The sequence below is a fragment of the Sceloporus occidentalis genome, unplaced genomic scaffold, assembly GCF_023333645.1.
Source record: "Sceloporus occidentalis isolate IW3139 unplaced genomic scaffold, rSceOcc1.0.p SCAF_30, whole genome shotgun sequence".
Lineage (NCBI taxonomy): Eukaryota > Metazoa > Chordata > Lepidosauria > Squamata > Phrynosomatidae > Sceloporus > Sceloporus occidentalis.
The window spans coordinates 2324168-2338018 of record NW_028317010.1 but is presented as its reverse complement, the minus strand read 5'-3'; the positions used below and the strand labels follow the sequence as shown (position 1 = coordinate 2338018).

The following is a 13851-nucleotide window of genomic DNA, read 5'->3' as shown; positions in this document are numbered from 1 at the left end:
TTCCGGAGCTGCGGGCATATTCATGGATCACCAGTAGGCAAAGGAGCGTCAACACAACCCACACATCGATTGGGTAAAAGGAGACATACTAGCCTGGAGCAACCAATGTCAAGAGACCTGTGTCATGCCCTGTCGGCGACTCAATCTTGTCCTCGAAATCGCACCCACAGACCCCAAAATCCTAGTACCTAGACACTACTGGGATTATCTGGATGTGTTCTCCAAAAGAGACGCGGAGAGGCTACCACCACACCGGCCCTACGATTGTGCCATCGACCTGTTACCTGGAACCGATCCACCACGGGGACGTACTTATCCTCTCTCCGAACCGGAAAACAAGGCTCTGGAACGATATATCAAAGAAAGCCTGGACAAAGTGTTCATCCGCCCATCCTCTTCACCTGCCGGGGCTGGATTTTTCTTCGTGGCCAAGAAAGAGGGTTCCTTACGGCCATGCATTGATTATAGGGGACTGAACCGTATCACGATAAAAAACTGGTACCCGCTTCCTCTCATCACGGAAATCTATGACCTCTTGAAAAGAGCTAAGTACTTCACTAAGTTAGATCTCAGGGGCGCCTACAATTTGATTCGTGTCAAGTCCGGGGATGAATGGAAGACGACCTTCAACACCCGCTTCGGGCACTATGAATGTAAAGTCATGCCCTTCGGGTTATGCAACGCCCCTGCAGTATTCCAGGCCTTCATAAATGACGTCTTCAGGGACATGCTCTTATCCCATGTCATTGTATACTTGGACGACATTCTCGTGTATTCTCCGACACTCGACACACATCGTCTCCACCTACGGGCTGTTCTTCAGAGGCTACGGGAGAACGGATTGTACGCCAAGGCTGAAAAATGCATATTCGAGAAGAACCGTTTGCCCTTCCTGGGTTATATCATTTCCTCCGAGGGGCTTCACATGGATCCTGCTAAACTCGAGGCCATCACCGCATGGCCCCTTCCACGAATACTCAAAGCCGTCCAACGGTTCCTGGGCTTTGCCAATTATTACAGGCGCTTCATCAGGAACTATGCTACCATAGCGGCTCCTATCACCGCCATGACGAAAAAAGGAGCCAATCCGTCTCTGTGGACCACACACGCCCGACAGGCGTTCAAACGGCTGAAACAAGCCTTTGTCTCAGCTCCCATATTACGATGGCCAGATCCGTCCAAACAGTTTCTCCTAGAAGTAGATGCATCCGAAACCGGAGCAGGGGCTGTTTTATCGCAACGTCACGACCAAACCACGAAATACCATCCCTGTGCCTTCTTTTCCAAGGGTTTCTCCGCAGCAGAGCAAAATTACGACGTCGGTAACCGCGAGCTCCTAGCCATCAAAATGGCACTCGAGGAGTGGCGCCACCTTTCAGAGGGTACAGAACAACCCGTGGTCATCCTGACAGACCACAAAAATCTGCTGTATATCGAGGGCGCCAAGAGAGTAAGCCCTCGGGAAGCACAGTGGTCACTATTCTTCAACCGGTTCAATTTTTTCATCACCTACAGACCAGGCTCCAAAAACATCAAAGCCGATGCCCTCTCCAGACAACACGACAACCACAGAGATCAAAACACCAACGAGCCCATCATCCCATCCACACGCCTTGTCGCCGGTCTGTCCATTCGCACGATGAGCAGAATCCGTATGTCCCAAGAGGCCATCCCGTCTTCTGGACGTCCTCCTCCAGGTCTTCGCACGGATGTTCTTCACTGGGGACATAAGTCCTTTCTCGCAGGTCATTCAGGGTTTTGGAAGACGGAATACCGCGTCCGCAGGTCGTTCTGGTGGCCATCACTTACCAAAGACATCCGAACATACCTTGCCGCCTGTCACACCTGTGCATGCCAGAAGACCTCTCGGAGACGTCCTCAAGGCCTCCTGCATCCTCTTCCTGTTCCCACGGTTCCCTGGACACACGTGTCAATGGACTTCATCGTGGATCTACCCAAATCACAGGGTAACACAACTGTCTTGGTGGTCGTCGACCGTTTCTCCAAGCAAGCGCATTTCGTCACTTTGCCGCGCCTGCCATCTTCTCTGCAACTCGCCGATGTCTTCCTCAACCACATCGTCCGTCTTCACGGTCTTCCTCTCCACATGGTGTCCGATCGCGGTACGCAATCCATATCCCGCTATTGGAGACACCTCTGCCAAAGACTCGGGATACAGCTCCACTTATCGTCTGCTTATCATCGGCAGACCAATGGACAAACAGAAAAAACAAACCAAACACTCAAACAATACCTGAGAATGTTCAGCAACGAACGCCAAGACAACTGGCCGTCTCTTCTCCCGCTCGCAGAGATGACATACAACGGCTCCCTGCATGAGTCCATCGGCTGTACCCCATTCTTTGCTGCATTAGGCTATCACCCTGTCGTATTGCCTCCTCCCTCTTCTCGTTCCTCCTCCACGGTACCCGCAGTCGACAGTTGTGTATCTGACATGGACGAGCACTGGAAGAATCTCCGGGAGGTCCTCTTGAAAGCCCAACTTCGCTGTAAGCGGTTTGCTGACGCCAAAAGGTCACCGCCTCCGGATTATCAATTGGGCGTCAGAGTCTGGTTATCTACGCAACACATCCAACCAGTTTTCCGTTCCGTTCAAGCCTCCTGCCCCACTCGACATCCAAGGTCATGAGGAATACATCGTTGACAGAATCCTTGATTCCCGTAGGGTTCGTAACGTCCTGCAGTATCTCGTGGCTTGGAAGCGGTACGGTCCTGAAGAGCGGACGTGGGTGCCTGCTCGCTTCGTTCGCGCCCCCCGTTGTGTCGCTCGTTTCCACGCACTATACCCTCTTCGTCCGGCTCCGTCTCGCGCTTCTGGAGGGGGGGTACTCGCGCTGCCTCGCCTGCTCCCGACCCCTCCGTCACTGCGGCTGCCGCCGTGCGCCGCCTCCGCCGCGATCCGACACCAGCAAGGCAGTCCGGCCTCCTCCACCTCGGCCGGGATCGCGCCTGCACGCCGTGGACGCGCCGGCGCGTCTCCTGCGCGTAACGACGGGAACGCGGCTATGACGCAGCGTCGGTCGATACGCGACATACGCAACGTACGCAGCGTACGCAACGTACGCAACGTCGCGGCCTGTAAGTAGCTCCCTATTTAAACCCCATTATTCTCTCCAGTCTTCACCTGTTCAAAGTGTTATGCTTTTTGGGTGTGCTGTTTCCTGTATTATCTCTATTGCCTTGTGTACCGACCTTTGCCTGTTTTTGACCACGATTCTTTGCTGCCTGCCTACGACCTCGGACCTGTTTACCCGTTTTTGCTCCTGTTCTGCCTGCCTTGACCTCGGATACGTTTGACCTCGCTGCCTGCCTTTGCCCTTTGATCGCGGACTGTTTACTGGACTTCTCTACAGTGCATATCTGCATAGTAGGATCCTTCTTCTCTCCCAGACCCCGTGACACAGAGCTAGCCACCGAGTTAAGTGCATTCAGGATTTACAACCATCTCCAGCAGCAATACCAGCATCAGCAGTAGCAGTGGCATGATCAATGCTGAGGACTGACATCCGGAGGTAGTGTCGGCATCAAGCACCAAACAGAGGCGGAGTTCCAGGGAACGATGCATACGTGCGTCCTACGTCACGCACATCCCTTCTCCCCTAATCTGAGCAAGTGATGCAGTTAAAATTTTAATTGAAGGCATAAATTCTTTAAGCACCATGTTTGCCCCGACATGCATGGGACTTCAGTGATGTTACAACTTATTTTGATGCATAACACAATTGGAAAAAGTATAAGGTATACAGAAAAAAAGAAAAATATATTAGCAGACATTTATACTTTGCTTGCATTGTGCATAGTAGTTGACTTGGAAGGTAGGTCAACTCAGAGGTCAGGGCTGGATTTTCAACTAGAAAGACTAGGACTGTGCCTATAAAGCCATCTGTAGAAGCCCCCTACCAATGCAAATATATTTGTACAGTTTAGAAGCAGTTGCTGGTAACGAATTAGTGGGGTCCCACCATTACTCCTGAAACAAACAGGCACTCATAATAATCTCAAGACATTTATAGCTGCAGAATTATTCAGATACTTTTAAAAATGGGAAATGTTTTGACCTTGCTAGGTCTCTCCAGCCTTGGGTGTTCCATTCCCATATGTACTCCTCATTTCGACCATACAAGTTTTATGGCTAAAATTATTTGAAATGTAATACTCTCATCATCATTCACTCTCATTGCTTTATGTCTACAGATTACCCTTCCTGTATCTTAAAATATATAGATTAAAATATTTAAAAATCATATTTATACATGTTCCATCTTCCAGAAGCAACATCTGTTAATGTCTCATATATGCCATACATATAATGTGAAAGATTTGTTGAAAACCCCCCAAAACCCATGAAAATGAGACCTGAAAGCCACTGTAATATAGACCAACTCTTGTCTTTTCTAGCATAGCTCTGTTAATAACTCAATATGTACTGTGTCATATAGCATATTCCTGTGAGGACCCCCTTGAAGCAGTAATATGAACCCATTTGTATTATTTTCCTTTGTTGCATTTCCCTCTACATCCAACACATTTACATTGCATGCATCTTACACTAGGGAATAGTGTTTAGTGCAGATAAATTCAGTAAGAGAGATCCATCAATGGGGCTCACACATCTTAAGGATTCTCAAGGTAGGCATACAAATTAGTATTTAAGTCATCTTTTTTCCCCTCTCCCCATGATTCCCTGTATATCATAACATGCTGAAAATATATCAGATATCCCAAGGATGTACAAACCCTTAATCTTTGTAATGATAATATTTTTCCACCAACAAAAGTAAATATATATGGTAAATTGACATTATGAGTGGCTTTGGCTAATAAGGAGCCTTAAACAAAGTCAAAATATTTAAGGTATTCAGAAGGTGATGTGGTTTTGGAATATTATTTTGAGTGAATTTGTTTATTCCTGGACTCAACCCAAACTACCTCCAGTAGACAGCAAAGATGTACATATACTTTATGTTGGTTTAAATTGTCTTGGGAAATAGTGAAATCTTCATTGTTAAGTGAGCTTAGTGGATTGTTTGTTTTTGCCTTGTAGGCGAAAAAGCCTTCATCATTCAATGTCTCGGGATAATTCAGAGGTCAACCAGCTGCGGGAATTGGTTTCCAGATTCTCTAGCACGTCCCCGTTTCGCTTTTTAGATGTTATTACAACTCTAGGAACAGGAGGATTTGGACGTGTTGAACTGGTAAGACTGGCAGTTATTATTGGAGGGGGATTCGGGATATTGTAGTTTTCCCTTTAACAAATTATGTGAAATAACTGGGATAATCTCAGTCAAATCAAGACAAATATCCAACATAACGACTAATAAAACAAGGGAAGATTCCGGAATATAGCATAATACTCTAGTTATAAGGCCAGTATCAAAAATGTGATTTATGGATTTGTTTTGTTCCCTTTTCAAGTATGAAGCCATACAGTATTGCTTCAGACTTGATAAAGGCAAGATATAGCTAAGGAAATCTGCTGAATTGTCGTCCAATCAAAAATGGACGTAGAGCCCCCATAGCCGGCTAGTCCATGAAAGTCTGGTTAGGGCAGACCAGACAAAGTTTTTCTGGTTACCCTGTGTCCCCAATGAGCACAGGGTCACTTAAACATAAGAGGGGACTGGGCAGGCATGCAAGGAGTCTCCCCATGAATCCATTGTGGCCCCCCTCCCAAACTGAAGCCTGCCCCCATGTGTCCTCTGCCTCAGGGGGTTACCATATGTCAAAATCTTATCTTGGGTCAATGGTTTTAGCAATACAACATGCTGACCTTGTTTTTTCTGTTGTCTTCAGTATTAACATAAAAATGGCATCTATCATTGTATATTGCAATGTGTATATAAGCTACCACCTTTCGTCAATATAATGTAAGCTGCCACCTTTCTTCAATATAATATATTTAAAAAAATGTTGCTTCTTTCCAAAATATTTGAGAAAATAGTTTTGTAGAGGAGATGTATAGTTGAAACAGATGCTCTAATGCAATTTAGAAAAAGTGGGATTCCAAAGCAATCTTTGCTCAAGGAACATTGGAAATTAAGGGCTCTTTTACATTTTACTTAGGTGAAATTGAAAGATGAAGACATGACTTTTGCACTAAAGTGTATTAAGAAGAAACATATTGTAGACACTCATCAACAGGAACACGTATATTGGGAAAAGAACATTTTACAGCAGATTAACTGTCCATTTATCATCAGGTAAGTAATCCCAGGCAATCATTCCATGGCCAGTCCCACCAGTTCATTCCACGTAGATTAAAAAACTCAAATAATGACTTTACTGAATATCAGAAAAAAGATTACCAGGTGCTAAAACCCTACTAGCTGATAATAACAGTCCTATCTGATAAAACATAACATTTTAAGATACAACTAAAGTGGAGATCAATATATCACATGAAAGGGGCAATTTGTGTCTCCGTAACCTCCATCTGGACAAGGCATAATTGTATCTCTAGTCCTTCATAGCTGCAGCTACAGTCTACACACCCTATACCCTCAGATACAGACTTTTGTCCAACAGTCCTATGTAACTTCTCCTGTGTATCTGTTCACTGCAACCTGCCTCGGTATATTTTATTCCCTACGTAAACCTAATATATCAAGAGGGGAGAATAAAAAAAAGAGGGACGAATGAAAAAAGCTATCATCAAAGGATTTCGTCGAGAGATTCACAAACAACCATTTTTCATTAGTCACTCTAGTAATTCCATTAGCACACATATACTCTTTTTCATTCATTTTCACACTATTCACCCCAGCAATACTTCCATGCATAGTCCATACATCAATTGTTTGAGCTATGTTACCACCCAACAATCATTCCATTGCCACGAATCATCCTAAAATAAATTGCTACCCACTCCCATTATCCTTCAAACTTCTCCAGGGAACTCCTCTGCCATCAGCAAAGATAATGTACCCTGCAAAAGAAGCAGAAAAAACACAGGGAATGGGGGAAATAAAACACCAGCCAGCTGGAAACACAAAGCCCAAAAAACAAAAGGGGTGGGCGTGAAACTGCCCCTGTGGTATTCAGTAATTGCCCCCTGCACATGTGCTTAGAGGGGCTTTATAACCCCCCCTACAGTCACGTTCCTTGTGACTTCCTTCCTCGTGCTGACCCTTGCTGGGTTAACCCTTTCCTGCCCTAATACCATGTGCACCGTCCTGTAGTGCTGGCAGGGTCATGTTCCCCTTACGCCAATGACTCCAGGGTATCTTTAGTGAGGATTGCAGCTGCAGGGTCTGCCCTGGGTCAGGCATAGGGCAGCCCCAGAGGTAAATACATCTCTGCCCCTAACACTTAGTTTTTCCTGTTGCCACCACAGTCACTGCATGTCTGTGCTAATCACACATGCGTATGTTAGCTTCATGAACACATTTACCACATCTCCCACATTCACACCATGCACGTGTTAAGGAATTTGCCACCACCTCACACCTCCCCATAATCACTCCATAAACATGCATGTGCATTCTCCACAGCCCCCCACACAAACTTTTCACTCTTGCCATATCTCCGCATGGTCATTCATGTACATTTTTACATGATAACCCCACAACAGTTCTTCACACAATCACTCAATATACATTCTTAAAAGACTGTCTCAGAAATTCCACTCACAATCTAGGTGGCACTTATTGGACACCCTTAACTCCACATGCACTTATCAAATATGTCACAATCACTTCATTCCCCACCTTCGAGTACCCTTTGATATTAGGAGTTATAGTTAGAGCTCAATTTAACAGTTTCCTGAGCAAATACTACAACCCTTCCTTAAAATTTCAAGAAATTAGACTTGGGCACCAGGGGGCTCTTCGTGTTCGTCTTCGGGGGGGAAAAAAATCTTCGTATTCCGCGTATTCGCCTGTTCCTGTCTTCTCTTCGGGCGAATATTCGTGGACATTCTTTGTGTTCGGTTTTTCTTCGTTTCCCCGGTTAAGGGGTTAATACGGGGTTAACGCAGGTCTGGCGCCAGGAGTTTAAATGTACGTATGAGCAACTCTATTGGTCGTCAGCAGGGGGCTCGTCTGCCATTGGTTGATGGCAGACGAGCCCCCTGCTGGCGACCAATAGGGTCGCTCGTACGGACTGTTAAACTCCTGGTGCCGTAACTTACCCGGCACATCCCACTGGTCTCCCTCCCTGTTCAATTAGTTAAATGTCCGTACGAGCGACTTTATTGGTCGCTCGTACGGACATTTAACTAATTGAACATGGAGGGAGACCAGTGGGATGAGCCTATTGGTCACCTGCAGGGTCTTCCTCTGGCATCAACCAATTGGTTGATGCCAGAGGAGGTCCCTGTAGGCGACAAATAGGCTCATTCGCACTGCCCTGTAACCCGTGACAGCGAACTGCCGTGAACTGCCGTTCCACTTACGGGAACTGCCGCGATGCCGCGAAGACAAGGTAAGTTAGAAGGGGGGGGGGAATAGTAGACGAAGACGATCATGAAGATCTTCGTGGTGTGTGTCTTCGTCTTCGCCTACGTTTTACCGCCGCTGTCTTCTCTTCGGCGTGTCTTCGGAACGAACACGAAAACGCACTCTTCGTGTTCGTTTTCATGTTTGCCCGAAGACGAATGCACAAGTCTACTAGAAATCACTATTGCTAAATACTATGAAAAGAAGAACCGCCTGTATAGATTTTTTTGCTTCACTTTTCCAACTGTTACGTATATAGTGTAATTTTCGTGTAGACAATAAGCCTGTCAGACTGCATTGTAACAAACTACCAGACATATGTCATTTTCCCTGACACAAGTGTTGGGAAAGAATTCATGGCAGAATAATTCATTTTCAGCCTGTGCAGATGCTTGTACAATAGGCATCCTTAATAATTATAAGACTGTACAGTAAATACACAAGCCTGCTTATGCATACACTAGGCTCAGTGGGATATGAATGACTTTAAAACAGGACTTTGCCGTTTACTTTTGCTGAATCTTGGCAGCTTAATGCGGGTGGCAGATGTTAAGTGTTTTTTTTTGTGCTTCTGTTTTAGGCTCTACAGAACTTTCAGGGATGCCAAGTATGTTTACATGCTGCTGGAGGTATGTCTTGGGGGAGAGCTCTGGACTATTCTCAGAGACACGTGAGTTATTAACTTGAAAAAATACTTTATCTACTGTTTCTTAACAATGCTAGCTTGGTAGTCTAAATCCAAGAGTATACACAGCTGATGTGTGAGTGCTTCTTATAAAGAAATCAGTGTACATTATAAAAATATAAACACTATGAAATAGGTTCACATTTCTGGTATCCTTTAGTTTTCTTAGACTGACATTATGGGAACTCATATACAATAGTTAATTGACGATTTACAACATTCAAGGGATCTTGGTGTTGTGAGAGGGAGTCCAGGAAGCAGAGGGGTACATAGCAGTAGGTATCTACTACAGAAACAAAGATTAATATAAGCTATACCTGTAGGATCCATGTTTAGTGCTGGTGGTACAGGTATGTAGGCGGATCCAGGTGACAACCAAGTATGGTAAACAAGAGCGAAAGACAGGCATACAGGCAAACACAAAACAAGAAAAGTACCGGCTAGCTCTAGTATCTGACACTACTGCAAATATCTGAAGATTTCGTTTATCATATGGCTGTAAGCAATGTTCCCTCTAATTTTTCTTGGGTGGTGTGCGCAGAAAATTCCAGAGCCAAAATTTTGTGCGCACAATATGCTTCTACAGACCATATAAAGCGAAATTGGTGGAGCTGAAAAAAAATCACATTGCAAGGAGGGTGGAGCTATATATTTTCTGTCGTTAGGCAACCATTGACAGGGGTACAGCATAACACCTATCACTATATACTGAGGCACACATTGACTGGGGTACAGCATAACACCTATCACTATATACTGAGGCAGACATTGACGGTGTTGCAGCATAACTGCTATCATTTTATACTGAGGCACTCATTGACGGTGGTACAGCATAACTGCTATCACAATATACTGAGGCAAACATTGACAGTGGTACAGCACAACACCTATCACTATACATTGAGCCAGACATTGCCAATGATGTAGCATAACCCCTATCACTATATACTAAGCCAAACATTGATGTGGTGTAGGCCTACCGCTTCAGTGTCTGGCTTAGTATATAGGGATGCACTGAAATGAAAATTCTGGACTAAAAAATTCAGCATTCACTTGACTGAAACTGAAAAAAACAACCCACACAGCTTAGAGGGAACACTGGCTGTAAGATGTAAGCATGATGCCACTTCAAATTAGGCAAGCTCTAAAACCTACCCTTAACTAAACAACAGAACACCAAAACCTTAACAGGCGAAACAGACCAAGGTCCTTGCCAGTAGCAGGTAGGAAACAGAGGAGCAGGGTGGGGCAGGTTAAATACAAGCAACAGAGAGACAAAAACAGGTACGGACATAGAGGCAACTGAATGAACACCACAGAGGCATCACGCCAGACATGGAGCCCGACAGCCAATGAAAGCCAACAGTAACCAGCAAAGATCACATATTCTTCTGCGCACACACTGCAATAATGCATTACAAGCGATGTAGACCAGTGACTTGGTGGAGGCAGCCATTATATGATTTATTTGTAATGAGGGTGCCAATATATCTAGTGCTTAATGTAAAAATTCACATTAATGTCTAAAATGAAAACAAAATAGTTAGAATTTGCCTACAACAAAACCACATACATGTTCCATTTTGTGGTGTCAGTAGAAGTGTGCAGTGACCGACTAGAATGACCATAAAAATAAATGATAACATGATTGGAACTCCACAGGCTCCAATAATTTCTTAGACCATATAAGCTAATTGAAAAAAAAGTGAAGTCTTCTAGTTTTTAAGCATTATGGTTAGTGTTAGTGACTGCAAAATGACCTTAAACTTTAACCATAAGGAGCAGGAGTTAATGCGCTGAGTGTACATGATGACAGATTACCTGTTCAGCTGACTGGCTCCAGATGGTAGATAATGCCATTACAACAGATGCATACAATATGAGTTATATTATTATATTATACATCCATGCATTGATGCAGATAATTTTCTGGAAAAAACTACACTTTCATTGCAAAAAATGAAGAAAAGCAATAACGATGGTTTGTGATTCAATAATTGCTAGCTTTAATTAGGTGCTCCCTCATAACCTCAGTATTGGAAGATACAAATGCCGGTATATCACAGATGACATTAAAAACCTATCATTTTATTTAATTTGGCAAATTCAATCAGGTATTTTGAGGTGGCTTGGCAATTAATCCTGTCTTTGACTATTTTTCTGATTACATATTGTCTGCCTATAAAAGCCTTTAGAGAGGCAAGGGCTCCATCCCATGACCTTAGCCTTCCCCCATCACTGTCCTATGGAGACAATTAGGACACTAGAAAAAGAACAGGATTACATACACATGCTACTGTACAACCAGTAGCCATTTTATTATTCATCACCATTGGGCACAAAGGACTTACTTTTTTTGGCCTTTATCCATTTTGGATGGTCTCTTTTCTTGGACAGAAAGAGAGGATTGATGGGTTTCAGGCTTTGATACCTGAAATGTTAAAATTTTTAAGTCCTAAGGACTTAAAAAGATCGTCCATTTAAGTGGATGTGCATTGTTATGCGAGTATTAGTATGCAAAAGCATACAACCTCAGGCAAGTGTAGTCAGTAACCCATAGACTGACCACTCAGTTTCTTAGTGAATAACTATGAACAATAAGCTGTTTAGGGGGCCTTACTTCCATGTATCAACCAAAGGGAGGGATATCAGGACAGTTTGCAGAAGAGTTTTGGTTTCAACATGTTGACATTATTGTTTTGAATAATTTACAGTATCGATATATATTGTTTGGTGCATATTTAAGAAAAACTAACATCTGAGGCAGAATATTATTTATGTAACATTTGTTATTTATGTATGTACTGTCTGTCAATGCATGTAAGTGCATCAAGGGTTCCCATCAATGGGAATGGTTTAAAGATCAATTTAGTGAGTTTTAAATGTGCAATGCAAATGTCTGTCCCTCAGATTAACAGTATAACAAAACTCTTGATAAGCAAGATAACTAATTGTTCCACTGATACATGTACTTATATAGGTGCATTGACTGTGTATTTCTCAATGAGCATATGAACAAATAAACATACGTTATATGGGTTGTGAAAACCACGGGAAGGTAGTCAGATCTGCTGGACACCAAACCCAGATTACATTTACAGTTTGTCTTGGGTATAAGCATCCATTGATCTAGCCTGTAGACCTCACATTTTATTAGTTAAAAATAGGTATTCATTATCTGTAAACTAGCATAGTGGTCAGCACAGTATTAAAAGAGGGACTCATGTGCATGGAGTGTGGGTATGGTATGACACGATGATTCCATGCAATGTGGGTGGTACATAACAGTGTAAAACAAAATGTTGGAAATTATGGAACAGTACTATGATTAGCAGAAATTCAAACTTGCAAAGTTTTTATCTTAGGTCTTGAAGAGATTAAGATGTATTTTTTTTGTATTCTATGTTATACACAAGGGGCTCCTTCGAGGAAGGCACTGCTAGATTCTGCATTGGCTGTGTTCTCGAGGCCTTTGATTACCTACACAATCGAGGAATTGTCTACAGAGACCTCAAACCTGAAAACCTTCTTCTGGATTCTGAAGGATATATAAAGATGGTTGGTTTTTGAAATGTCTTACGTTAAAAAAAAGGTTATTGGAGGAGACAATGAATCTTAATTATACATTCCAAAGCCTGTATTCTCCATAGAGAACAAGCTTAATATCTCCATTATTAAGAATGTGTTTCGAGACACCTAAGGTTATGTTTACTTAGCAACGCTTTTAAGACAATTTGCGGGAATATTGCTTCTGCATCTTTGAAGCTATTTAAATAGTTGATAAGCTCTAGCCTGAAAGGTTGTTTATCTTCAAGCTTGGAAGAAAACTGCATAATTACAAAATGTTGTGTTATGTTTCAGATTTTTTTATAGCAACAAAAACAAAGATATTTTGATTAAAAATACAAATTTTAATCAAATGGAAAACGCACAGAGATGGTGTTATACATGAAAAAAACCTTTATATTTTCTCATAAACAAACAGCAGGCAAAAGGATTGAAAGAATATGTTTATGTGAAGTTTTTTGGTTTAAATTTGTATAAATTGAACATACACATTGAGAGGGGAAGTTTTACTCACTGAGAGGGTATTAAATGCCTTCAAGCAGAAAGGATAGAAGTTAAAGCAGTGAGGGAATTAAAACATACATGGCTTGCCATAAAGCTGACCTTAATACAAGTCAAGAAGAATGAGCCAGGTTTTTTTTTTTGTTAACAGAAGGATGAAGTTGTCATACAAATGGTTTTTATCTGCTGTCAAATTATTTGTAAGCGGAGCCTTTTCGATCAGTTTTACATTGGTAGAAATTCTTTGTGTGTATTAGAGACCTAATTTGCTCTGCCTTACCAACATTATTTCCTACTGAAATAAGTAATTTTTTGTAGGTGGACTTTGGGTTTGCAAAAAAGATTGGGGCAGGAAAGAAAACTTGGACGTTCTGTGGAACCCCTGAATATGTGGCTCCCGAAATTATCATGAACAGAGGGCATGACTTTGGGGCAGATTACTGGTCTCTTGGAATACTCATCTACGAGCTACTGACAGGAAGGTGAGCTTCCTTATTTATGTCACACACAATTATTTGTCAGGCAATGGCATATTCTGACCGCTACCCTAGGCCTGACCCAGGGTGCACCACCAGCCATCCCGAGACACTTACCTCCACAGCAACTATTCTCTAAGCGGAGCGCTCCTTGTCTTATTTCCTC

The 13851-nt window shown here is 43.0% G+C and overlaps 1 protein-coding gene across 1 annotated transcript in view; it reads left to right on the top strand.

The window, feature by feature from the left end:
- Positions 1-13851, top strand: part of LOC149298899 (cGMP-dependent protein kinase 2-like) — a 48726-nt gene that overhangs the window by 26280 nt on the left and 8595 nt on the right. Inside the window, exons 10-14 of the mRNA XM_089486761.1 lie at positions 5066-5216; positions 6085-6221; positions 9037-9126; positions 12558-12699; positions 13528-13691. Of these exons, the coding sequence (XP_089342887.1) occupies positions 5066-5216; positions 6085-6221; positions 9037-9126; positions 12558-12699; positions 13528-13691 (684 nt within the window). The remainder of the gene's footprint in view (positions 1-5065; positions 5217-6084; positions 6222-9036; positions 9127-12557; positions 12700-13527; positions 13692-13851) is intronic.